Raw genomic sequence first — 12,648 nt, 5'->3', positions numbered from 1 at the left:
CTCTGAGAAGTCCTAAGAACTGTGAAGTGAGTTCTGACAGGATGATATACTTTTCTTGTTCCACCAAATTTTTGGTCACCATCCAAGTATAGAAGCCTTGGATCCTTTGAGGCCATCTTGAAACCTTGACATCATCTAAGGTGAAAGTGTGGAAGCCAGTTCCAACTGGTTTTGATGCCATGGGCTCATATCTTCTTTCTAGGATTGGTTCATCTATCATACCTTCTTGTTCCTCATCTACTTCAGATGCTTCTGGGTCTCTTGGCTGATTTACAATTATTGGGGGATTGTCGTCTTCGGAAGAGTTTGTTGTGGATCATTGCAGGATTGAGAGCTATCTTCCGTTATTTCATCATCTGATGAATTTAAAGATTCCGACCATGAAGTATCTTTTTCTAATATGTATCTTGGCTAGGAGAAATAGAGGTCTGGAGCCTTCTAGTCAGAAATCATCAGATTTTCAGGGTTCGATTCTTTTGAACTTTCTCCTTAGTCTCGCCTTTTCTTTGTTTGTTTTTGCGCTGCAAGAGCGTCCTTCCTTTCCCAAACCATTTTTGCAATATCAAAATCATGTTCTTCTTTTAAGGGTTGGGTAAAGTGATTGGATTTTGTGAGGTAGATGGAAAAGTAGAAAAGGTGTAGTCTAATTTAGGTGGGGAATATGCTTGTGGAGACATAGGGAAGAAGGTAGTTTTTGAGGGGAAAACTGGGGTCTTTTGTGGCTCAAAGTGGTAATTTCTCAAAAGTTGAATTTGTTCTCTAATGGAAATCGTCTCCTTTTGTTGTTGTTGGAAAAATTGGAAAAGTGAAGTTCCTGGAGGACAAATCTCGTATTGTAAATTTACCAACCTCAGTTCCAAGGCTTTGATTAGTCCGGCATGGTGAGACGATGTTTGCTCCATATTTTTCTCAATTGTTTCCACTTTGCTCATCATTTTGTTTTGTGTATGGGCCACGTTCTTTATGGTGTTGCCAATGTTGTTCAATACCTTGTTTTTGCAGATGGAGTTTTCTGATTGCCAGTTCATTGTTGCTTCGATGTTACTTGTTGGGGGGTTTTCTCCAGTAGGTAGCACTATGTTTTTCTTGGGAATTTTTGAAGCATGGCTTATACCCTCCTTTTCAAAAGGTTGGAGTGAAGGACTTAGCATGAACATCTGTGTTTGTGTGGGATTTGTGGTTTTTTGAGTTGGTGAACTTTCAGGTTCATGTTGCTTTTTGGATTCTGGGGCATGAGTTGATGGTAATTTGGGTTTGGGTGTGGTGTCACTATCCTCCCAACTTGGAGTAAATTTTTCTGGTAATTTTGGCCATTCCTGGGGTTTGTAACTGACAAGTAATTCATATTTACCTGGACGGCTTCATGAGCCAATTGAAGGATCTTTATTTTCGTATTTGGCTCGAAATTGTTTTTCAGTGATCTTCCCCTTTTTTTCTTGGATTTTGGTTTGGTTTTGTTGAGGCCGAACCTTTCCTAATGACGCTGATGGTGTTCATCATATTCTCCAATTGGATCTTCCAAACAGTCTTGGCAATCGCAATCAAGATCCCAAGGGCAGTGTCCTGTAAAGGGCCATTTGACCCACCATGCCCTTTTTACCTCTCTATCAAAATTTAAATTTTTATTTCGCGTTAAAAATTATGGGTTCAATTGAACCCGTCATTAGCATACTATTGTGTTACTCCTTAAAATGGGAAGACGGGGAGAAACCATAATTCAATAATAATCCACTTCTGAACCAAATCTTTTTATCGGCCTCTTCCTCAAAAAATTAAGAGGTAGAAAAATATTTGGGAATTATGTTTAACGATCCTCCTTTCTTGGAGAAAAAGCAAAGTTCAATATTTTTTCCTCAACATTTGGGTTTGCCCTAGATTTACTTTAGACAAGGTCTATAGATTTTGTCGAAAAGGCCCCTCCATTTCAGCTTAATACCTAATTAGACCCCAAAAAAGTAAAGTGAAAGGGCTTCCACAAAATTTTCCCTAGAGTAAGCCTCTGCTACTTCTTCCGCCATTAACTCATAACTAGAAGGTTCCACTGCAAGCTTGAAAAAAGACTCTACCTTTGTGGGTGTTTCTGTTCATATTAAAATAAAAAACCCATTTTTTATTCCATTCAGTAACTAGGGTTTTTCTAGGGTTTAACAATCCAGTGTACTGAAATGGTCAGCTCTAATGCTCTTCGTATTGCTCACCGGATTGCTCGCTGCACCTTTTCTTCTGGATCTTTATTAAAGGGAGGTTGTAGGGGATATAATACAGCAGTGTACAATCAAACAAGGGGCTTGTTTTATTTAAATTCTAATAATGGTATGTGTAAATTTGACCTTTTGTTGTGTTATTTGAATGAATTATAGCCGCGGATGCATAAAGCTTATTTCTTTACTGTTTTGAATTTGATTTTTTTGCTACTGTATGAGTTATAGGGGGCAGTGAAAGGAGGGATTGGTTAAGACCTGGATTATTCAAAGCCAATTTTGGTGCCGTAAGATCAATTCATGGAACAGGTACCAATTACACACGCCCCATTTAATGATTGTGATGAATTATCTGTTTTCTGTTATTCTATGTGGAAAATATATTAAATGTGAATATATAATTCATCTGTCGAATGTCATAAAAATTTTGGGAAATTTATGGATTCTATATTGGAGTTCTTGTGTAAAAAGCTGAACTGATGGGTAAAACCTTTCTGTATGCTGCTCTTCCTATGTTAGTTAGACCAGATAAAAAAAATACCTTTCTGTTCCTTCATGTTCCATTGTGCCATTTGATAGTATTTACTGTGGCAATCCAGCTATATTTCTTCTGGAGGTGTTTAGTGTAATTTCTAGGAGTTAGTTTCATTTAGTTGAAACAGTTGTTAACTTTCTGTGTTTTAACTCTTATTCCATTTTAATCAAAATCTTTTTGCCTCTAAAGCCTGATGAGTACACATTATGCATAGAGGCTGGTAAATCAGAATATAGAAACTATCATACTTCTGCTGTGTTGCTCGGTGTCTTTTGTAGATTGCAAGCCGCTACTTATTCCAAGAAGAGGAAAAAGAAGCGGTATAGAAGCTCTAGCTAGCAGGCGGACAATCTTGTATACCCCTCCAACACAGAATGATGGTAGACAGATAGATAGGTGTATTGATGGATAGATAGGTATTATTGAGAGAGACAGAGAGAGAAAAGCTTGTTTACAATTGAAGTTAGTAAGCTGATAGGAGAGGTGGGAGATAGTTTGAATTTACTTTTATCATGCCCTATGGTGCATTCTGAGTTTCTCCGAGAAAATGGAGGTGAGGTGAAGCTCAGTCACATATACTGGTTCCTTCCTTTAAATTGAAGATTCCCTTTTCTATTGTTATCACGTTTTCGCCCAAAAAGGGATGCCCAGGGGTGTTAAATGAGCTCTGTTATTATGAATTAGTAGGTGAATTATTCTTTCTAAAGAAATTAGTAAGTAAATTGTTGAAGTAACAAAGTCCTGGCTTTGAGGATTTTCATATAGGCATGCTTTCATTATCTTGGTTACTTAGCCCCCCGGATGTGCTAAAGGGTTACATCTTATTCTGTCAATGACATCTACCTGACTAATATATCCCTGTGAACGGAACATCTATGTATCTAGAAGCAGATAATATTTGGAGTGTAAAACATTATTATCCACTGTACTTGTCAAAAAACAAAAACTTATTATCTGTGAAATGTTTTTTGTATTGGTAAAAGTGGTATTCAATTATTACACTTTGATGTTCATCTTGGAAATTTTGGTGGTAATCATGGGAAAATGGGTAATGATTAATGAAGGTGTTTGTTAGAATTATTCTTTGTTCTCTGGTATTTATTTTCCTATCACATTGCAGATGAATTTGACTTAAGTCACTAACATATAACCCCCACCCTCTTCCCTGTTTAATGTCTGGTTAGCCACGAGTATGAAAGATTTTTATGAGGTGCTTGGCGTCAATCGGAATGCAACTGCATCTGAAATCAAGAAAGCTTATTATGGGGTATGTTTTTTATCCCCCTCTTCGTTGGTTGATCTTGTCCTTTAAGATTTGTAATTGTAAAAGTTCATTGACTTACTACTCGAATAGGAGTTTGTAATAACTAAAGTAGCAATATGCAATTAATTTTTTTTGGAGTTGGTATCACCTTATCTCTGTTATTGGTGACACATTGTGTTATGCTTCAGCTTGCAAAGCGACTGCATCCAGATATGAACAAAGATGATCCAGATGCTGAAAAAAAGTTTCAGGAAGTTCAAAAGGCTTATGAGGTACTTGTCACTTTAACTTTTTTTCTTTATAAAAGGTTGTTTTTGAAGTCACTACCACATGGATTTTTGTATGAAAAATTGTTTATTTCTATGTTGCAGGTTCTGAAGGATGAGAAAGCACGTGAACAATATGATCAGGTTTGACATGTGTTATGGGTTACTTTGCACTTAATCCTGGCAGACATTTACTTCACCATTTCGTGTTATTTGCATATTAGGGGTTTATTTTGCCTAGAAACGTTCAAGACTTTGATTATTATTTCTCTTGAATGAGAAGCATTCTGATGCATTGCTCATTGTGCAGCTTGGGCATGATGCATTTAATAGTATGAACAATGGTGGAGGTGGAGGTGCTGGGTTTGATCCGTTTGGTGGCTTCAGAAGTCCATTTGAAGACATGTTTAGAAATGCTGATGTAAGAACTAGATTTGGGTTCTGATATTCATCTACATTGTCTTGGAAAATTGCCATCGTGATATTCTGGATATTTGAATTTCTTGGTAGCTGTCTGTTGAGCATTAAGTTGTACTAATTTGCATATGATGTTCCGCCTCTTCATAAATCTGGTTGTTGAGCTAGATCCAAAGTTGAGTGATTGTGCTCTCCCCTATATGAGAGAGGTCATCTGGTGTAGAGGTTGAGTTTTTGTTAAACAGTGTCACAGTCAGCATTAGAGAGTATGCACATAATTGCCAAACAATCTGAATTATTTTCCTCCTTCGCTTGGTTCTCCCCTTTCGATGAATATTAGCCCCATTTGTATAAAGCTATGTGAGTCATTGACATTTGAGAGAGATTGCAGAAGGATAGAGTCTACAAAGATAATGTTTGTGAAGAGGTACTTTGTTTCCAGCTAAGTACTAATTAATATCAATGTTGGAAGTTAAAGAATCAGTAGTATTTGACGTCATTGTTACCTGTCGAGTTTCCTTAAGCTTCAAATATATACTTTTCCCAATACATCTTTATCTTACCTTATCAGAAAAGGGGGAAAAACTTTACCTTTGTTTTTTGACAAGTGGGAGAAAAAAGAACTTTACTAGATACATCCCTGTTCCTTTGTGGGAAATAAAGCCGTAGGAATGATGTCGGGTGAGGTGCTATGAAAACAGATGCTTTAATAATTCTCCTTAATCTCTTAGGCATCCACTTTTATGGTCTTTTCCTACGCATCATGACTCTTCCAACTTAAAGTCTTTTTGTGCTGAATCTGATGCAAAATTAGGTGAACCTACTGTCAGTACCTACTTTGTTATGCCCATCTCTTTTTTTCTTCTTAATTTCAATACTTGAGATCTAACCTTTTTCTATTCCCTTTGGCATTTATTGGAGATTAGATTTTTGGCAACATATTTAACAGAGACATGGGTGGAGAGGATGTCAAGGTTTTCTCCTTTTATCTCTCCTCCATTTGTTATAGTGGCTGTTTCGTACGTATGCACTTCCAGCATTTATTTAATTTTAAAATGTTTTTGCCTCCTGTTGTGCAGGTTCCCATTGAAATATCCTTCATGGAAGCTGTTCAGGGGTGCACTAAGACTATAACATTCCAAACAGATTTGCCTTGCACTGCTTGTGGTAGATTCACTTGTTTTTTCCTATGATAAAGGATATATTTACTTGTTTTTTAAAGGAGCTTGGTTTAATTTAACTGCCTAATCTATATCTTTAGCAGTTTCTTTAGTTGTTTCCCTTTATGCGGTGGGGGAGGAGGTGGGGAATCTAAATAGTAAATAGGACATCGATATGTCTTTCGTACTGTTGTTGTCAAAGTTGCTAGCGTAGTAGCATTCATTTGCACAATCATTAAAGAAGCCTTTTCGGATAAGGAACAAGATTAAATATTTACTGCTGTGTGTTGAGTGAGAGGGACAGGTGATATGTTGAATTCACATGTAAAAGTTTGTCTAGACTTTTTAACCTATAACATTTGGTCAAAGTAGTCCATCCTTCTAGTTCATGTTAGCGAGGCAGTCTCCAATCTACTTGCTACTTACTGCAGTCACTTTTCCTCCCTTCCTCGTTTCTCTTTTAGGTGGAACTGGTGTGCCTCCTGGCACTAGACCTGAAACTTGTAAGCGCTGCAAAGGTTCAGGTGTGGTGAGTACCGCTTGCTTATTTTCACTCTTTACTTTCGGCTACATGCATGTTTCATATTATATAATGTTGGGTCCTTTTTACTTATATTTTCAATAACCCTCTGCAGTCGATCTCGCAAACTGGTCCTTTCACGTTGCAGACTACTTGTCCTACATGCAAAGGAACAGGGAAAATCGTATCGGTATGACGTCCTCTCCACAAAAACCAGTATTGTTAGTTATGCATGCATATAGCTAATGTTGATCTTTCCCTTTTGTGAGATGAGTTTGGTTATTATTTTTTTTTTCTGCTGTAAGCATATTAACAAGGTATTATAATTATCCTTGATTTAAAAGATTACATGAACATCATAGAAGGGAATCTTTAGCCACCAACTTCATTTTTTTTTTGCTCTCTTTAGCCTTATGTCTCTTATCCCTAGGAGGTCTTCCTTCACTAGCAAGTTTTTTCGGAAAACGGTAGGGCAAGAATAAAGTGTACATCCGTTTCATATTGGTAGAAGTTTGTTTTCTGACCGCTGGTTGTTCGTACTCAGATAAGAATAAAGTTCCTAAATATACCTTCTTTATAGAGTTTCTTCAGTTTTGTGATATTCAGAAGAATATTACTCTAGTTCTTTTGAACAGGAAAAATATTTTCTAGTTTACAAAGAAAATGTCTGTTCTCTAGTGTTCTTGGCGTATCCCATAAGATGATTGAAGTCTCCCTCTTGATACAAAGAATTGTTAAAAAATTATTCTTTTCCACTTTTCAGCTGACACATGCACTCTTCTATTTATGTATCATCAATATACGTGCTTTTCTTTCGGGGAAGAGTGCAACAATGACTTTTGAATTCTCTTTTCAAAAAACAATGGCTTTTGAACTCTAAACCACTGCCTGTTGCAGTGTTAACTAGCATTTCAACTTTTACTTTGATGAATTGACTTTGTTTAATGAATTATTGCATTAGAGGTAAAAGCACTGATATATATATTCTCGGCCTACAGAGTTTCTGCATGTCTTGCAAGGGAAATCGGGTACTACGAGGACCAAAGACAGTGAAAGTGGATATCATGCCTGGTAAGCTGTAGTCACATATTACATCTGCTCATGACTGCCACAGCAAGTTACCAAGTATATGGTGCAAAATATTTGTCAACGTGACCGATTTTGATGCTTTGTTATAATCTGCTGGTACAAAGTTCATTAGTTAAGAGTTTGTTCATTATTGATTTAGCAGCTTTAGTAGATGTATCCATGTCATAGGCCTAAATAGTACAGTTGTGGCTTGTGCACCTTAACTACCCTTGCCCCTTTTCCGAAATATGTGAAAGAAGCAAAATGGGTAAATTTTTCTGTGACGACTTTCTTTTCAGATGAAAGCACCTGATTGTTAAAATCTGTATGTGGATTGATGCAATTTTACTTTAACTAAAACCTTTTTGTTTTTCATCAACGGGTGTTCAAATAGTCCTTTTAGCATTAAAAGTTGAAGAAAGAGATTAAACATATCATTTGAACAAAATTTGCCTCCATTGTTTGTCTTTGTTGCTATTACGTGATGTTGAATGGTTCTATGTCTCCCTTGAAAAAGTTGAAGAAAGAGATTAAATGTATCATTTGCTTGATTTGACAAAAAATGGCATACAAACCATAAAAACACACATGTACTAGTATTTTGTCTAGACATATCAATTCTAGAAGGGGAAAACCCGTGTATGCTGTAGCTAGGAACAACATAATTTTGTGGTAGTGCTTGTGGCTGTGCATGCCTCTAGCTATTTTGTATCGCTCATTATTGTTTATCTACAGGAGTAGACACTGACGAGACACTCAAGGTGTATGGAAGTGGTGGAGCAGATCCTGAAGGCAATCGGCCTGGAGATCTTTACGTTGTTATTAAGGTTCAGTTGAAGGCTTCCATGGTCATTTTGTATGTCAGGTTTCTTCTATTCTCAATTTTGATTCATGTTATTAACAGAGGCCTCTGGAATTCTTTTTTCAGGTCAGAGAAGACCCTGTTTTCCGGAGAGAAGGCTCTGATATTCATGTAGATGCTGTTTTGAGTATCACCCAGGTACTATTTCCGTAACTAACTATAAGCATTGCTGATATAAAATAAAGGGTCGCTGCTGTATATTAAGGAATATAGAGTAACTATAGTTCACTATGCCCCATAAAGTCACAAATTGATTTCTTCTGTTTTTTAAGTGCTATTTTGCATCTAAGTTATTATCCTCATATCAATTACTATTTCCTTGCATTTTTTTTCTTCAAGTCTTATTCTTATGATGCAAATAATCTTTATAAACCTTTTAAGTTCCCATATCCCTCCAAACAAAAAGATCACAGAGCTACCACAGTTCTTAAAGTATATTGAGCCTACCCCTGGTCACTTGAGTTTTAGATTATTAGTGGCTTGCTAACGTGTTTGTGTTCCATGACCCAAAGTATTAGGTAATGTTGATTGGGAAACTAACGTACTTGGTGGGTGGAGGATACAACATGAAACTTTTTGCATTAATATGTATGAATTGTTTTCTCACATGGAACTAATTGAGAAATTTCATCACATTAACATATGCTGGGACCCAAAAACGTTTTGCATTTCTGGACATCTGGTAGCCATAACAGTTTGTCAACATGAGGCCACATACTTTTGCAATTATATTATTTCTTGTCATGGCTCCTAAATCTACGACTTTGTGAATCTTCGCTGGGTAATATGGTTAGATTCTGATGAATACTTCACTGCAGGCAATCTTGGGAGGAACAATCCAAGTCCCAACTCTGACTGGAGATGTTGTTGTTAAGGTACTGAAATACTACTAAGCTAATCATAGTTAACTTTTGCCCTTCATCTTCCTTCTTGGAATGTTTAAAAGTTTGAAGACATTAGCACTCTGATTGTCCCTACAACTTGGTAAAAGTGAGAGTAGAAAGAGAGAACACATTGGAAATGGAGAGAAAATGTGGTCCCGCATGAAGCATGATATTTCTACAATTGGTTGGGATAGGGTCTCAAGTTAAACTTTTAAGACATTTATGTAAGTGATAAATTCCCATTGCATATTTTAGCATGTCTAATTCTCATAGTAAAAGGCAATCTTGTTCAACTGACAAGAAAAGGGTAGAAAAATGTTTGGGCTAATGGTTGATTACACCACAAAAATAGCAGGAAGAGATGAACAATAGGGGGCTGCTCAGGGGCTTCTAGGAGGCAACTATGAAAATTTAAGGTGTCAAAAGAACTCTAGGATCAGAGAGATCCTCGAGACATAATAAATGTTAGATAGCTCGGAAACTTTTTGCATTACCTGGAATTTTATGAATTGAAAAGTGAGAGCAGCACGATATATAATATTTGTTACCCTTTAAAACTAAATGATTATCGTGAAATATAGATGATAAGGCGCTCCTTACTTATTTATTGGATGTAAACTAATAGGATACGAACTTTATTGTCTAGTCTAGATCACTTCAATTTTCCGAAGTTCTATCAAATATCCACTCAAACTAGTCAATTCTTTTATTTTAGTGAAGAATCTTCTGACATAGTGGTTATTTGACCTCTATAACAGCAACTGCCAAATATCTCTTGGCCAGAAAGTTGCCGGAGTTAGAAATTTAAGGCAAAGAAGTAGGTTAAATATTCTGCACGGAGACTGGATAAATTAAGCAAGCTCCATACTTGTTCAATCTGCATCCAGATAGTTATTAATTCCGTTCTTATTTTTGTCGAGACTGCTGTTTGTACATCTTCAATTGCCAAATGCCACTTGGCCAGAAAATTATCGAACTTGAAGTTAAGGGTAAAAAGTAAATTTTATTTTTCTGCACTATGACTAGGTTAATTAAGCAATCACCGTACCTGTTAAATCTTCAGGAAGATAGTACAATATGAGTTTTTGAGCCTTCAAATCATCCTTAACCCGCATTATATTAGTTTTGAGAAGTGTTTGGTGGTTTATTTCTGGGCGGCAATGGTCATTGCTAAAATGTAAAGGGGTTCTTTGACGTATGGAACAACCGAGGAATTGATTTTACTGTTTGGTCCTTCGATGATTGATCTTGATGTGCCAAAATTCTGATATCCTGTTGTTTGTAGGTTCGTGCTGGCACTCAACCTGGCCAAAAGGTTGTCCTCAAAAAGAAAGGTAACAGTTTCTTTAAATTGCTTTGTTCAAGTCAGTTTCTTTTCTTCTGGATTAGTTCTTTTGATGAATCCTTGTTTATAAAAAAAGGATTCCTTGTTTTGCTGAATGCTCAAATTTACTGGATCATCAGATGATTTGGATATTTACCCATATTGTCAAGTTATAGTATGAGGTGTAGTAGGACTTGTATCAATTTACAGTGCGATGGTCTGTGTGTAACAAACAAATAACTCTGCATAGGAGTAGTTTGCAAGACCTCCCAGCTTTACCCAAGCAGTTTTCTTTGATGTGCAGTTGTGCACAGAGTCAATATCTTGTTTAACTCTTGAAACATCATAAACTATTTCTTTCAAGCTTATAATATTTCTGTGTGCTTATGCAGGAATAAAAGGACGGAATTCCTTCTCATTTGGGGATCAATTTGTCCACTTCAATGTCAGCATTCCCACGTAGGTGCTCTTTGTGTAAAATGTGGAAATGACTATCTACTACTGCAGTTTTTACTACCGTTGACTTTGGTCAGCCTAGTCTCAAGAAAAATAGGAGGTTTTATAATTTGATGGCCACAGAATTAACTCATAACAAAATATTTGGTGGAGAAGGTACACTCATGAAGCTATCCTGTATTCCGCGATCTTCTAATGATTATTTTTGCAACTTGGGTGCAGAAACTTGACACCAAGACAGCGCCAATTGATTGAAGAGTTTGCCAAGGAGGAGCAAGGGGAATACGATAAAGGGGCTGCAGCAGGAGCCTCTAGGTGAGGGAACAGTACGAGCTAGGTTAGTGGGTATAGGGATGAGCCAAAAGTGTGTACTATCACGTTACTATTCTTTTTCTCATGAGCTGGGAAACATAGCCAGAGCAATTTTGGGGTTTGGTCATTTCCATTTATCGGTTTCCTTTACCTCGGGCGAGGATTTAATTGTTGCTTGATGGAGGGGACTAGGTGGATTGGAAAGATAGTTATAGTATCATTATTGTGGTAGCGAGATAATGTAGCATTTAATCTGCAACTTATGTTGTATATAAATATGAAACAACTCACTGTTTCTGAAGGAAATGAGAATAATAGCCTTGCATGATGGCACTAATTCTCATATGATCATAGCAAAGAACCGGTTGACTCAGGCGTAAGTATTGGCGAATTATTGATTAGGTCAAAATACTATTAAAATAATAATTATATATTTGAATTCTTATGCAAGAAAGTTAGGTTTATCGTAACCAAATGAAAAAAAAACTAATTGTAAACCTGCGTTGTGTGTAAGATTTCAGGTCGGGAAGAGTGCCTGCTTGGTTTCCTTTTCTTTTCTAACCAAAATTTTGATGTTGTGTGTAAAACTTAGATTTTTTTTTTATACTTGGTCTCTATCTGCCATAATCAAAAGGTTCGTCAAGAGTTTTTCACGTTTCCACAGGATCAATTTACATGTGTTGTATTTCCTTGCCCATATGGATGAAAGGCGATGGTATACCTTAAATATGCTTCTCTCTAATTTTGAGAAGTATCTTGAAAAAGTTTTTTTCCTACGGCGTGATTTGAGATCTAACTCTTACAATCAATTCTTGTTATCCGATGATAAAAATAGGTCGAATTTTGATAGTCAAAATTTGAAATTTGACTATTTAACTATTAGTGACGAATTCGGTCTTTTGAAGAAACCAAATAATTTTAATAATATTTTGTAATAATTTTCTATACTTCAGGTCAACCAATCTCTAAAATTGGTCAAATTGATCCCTAAAGTAGAATGGTTAGAATTTGGTGCTGTGTTTTTCTTACTCGTGTTTGAACTCTATCGAGTTCTCTGACACCTAGATAAGTGAGATGTCCAGATGAGTCTCCTAAAATATGTCATTTTTACCATCACATGAAACTTGGTACAATTCATTTATTCAGAGTTAGGCAAAGTGGAGAGTGTACTAAGCTATCAACCTGTGCATTGTATTTTATGTTCTGTCCAAGTCAAGAAATATGATGTCTTTTTCATCTATAATTCACAAAAGTTGTTCATAGTTCTGTTAGTTGGATAAAGACTAAAGATTATTCTAATACATACAAGTCAGGAACCTAATATATCACAACCATATTATTCATCTTTAAGGTACAGTTGTATAACATGAGGTTCTCTA

At 36.3% G+C, this 12,648-nt stretch overlaps 1 protein-coding gene across 1 annotated transcript; it reads left to right on the top strand.

The window, feature by feature from the left end:
• The first annotated feature begins 2,006 nt into the window (after positions 1-2,006).
• LOC104215105 (chaperone protein dnaJ GFA2, mitochondrial) lies at positions 2,007-11,597 on the top strand. Its single transcript, XM_009764852.2, has 17 exons — positions 2,007-2,313; positions 2,430-2,510; positions 3,921-4,003; positions 4,189-4,272; positions 4,372-4,410; positions 4,577-4,687; positions 5,610-5,657; positions 5,763-5,850; positions 6,308-6,372; positions 6,479-6,553; positions 7,362-7,434; positions 8,167-8,258; positions 8,360-8,431; positions 9,112-9,168; positions 10,463-10,511; positions 10,894-10,960; positions 11,180-11,597. The coding sequence occupies exons 1-17, from the start codon at positions 2,166-2,168 to the stop codon at positions 11,274-11,276; spliced, it is 1,329 nt and encodes a 442-aa protein (XP_009763154.1). The 5' UTR covers positions 2,007-2,165; the 3' UTR covers positions 11,277-11,597.
• The last annotated feature ends 1,051 nt before the right edge of the window (positions 11,598-12,648 follow it).

The sequence above is a fragment of the Nicotiana sylvestris genome, chromosome 9 (genome assembly GCF_000393655.2).
Source record: "Nicotiana sylvestris chromosome 9, ASM39365v2, whole genome shotgun sequence".
NCBI classification, from domain to species: domain Eukaryota; kingdom Viridiplantae; phylum Streptophyta; class Magnoliopsida; order Solanales; family Solanaceae; genus Nicotiana; species Nicotiana sylvestris.
This window is presented reverse-complemented; position numbering and strand designations above follow the sequence as displayed.

What these genes read in the sequence shown, in the direction of transcription:
- LOC104215105 (XM_009764852.2), top strand. Translation starts at nt 2,166, where the DNA reads ATGGTCAGCTCTAATGCTCTTCGTATTGCTCACCGGATTGCTCGCTGC. An exon ending in GCTGCAAAGGTTCAGGTGTG is followed by an intron (nt 6,373 to 6,478) that starts GTGAGTACCGCT and finishes AACCCTCTGCAG; the next exon opens with TCGATCTCGCAAACTGGTCC. An exon ending in CTGGAGATGTTGTTGTTAAG is followed by an intron (nt 9,169 to 10,462) that starts GTACTGAAATAC and finishes TGTTGTTTGTAG; the next exon opens with GTTCGTGCTGGCACTCAACC.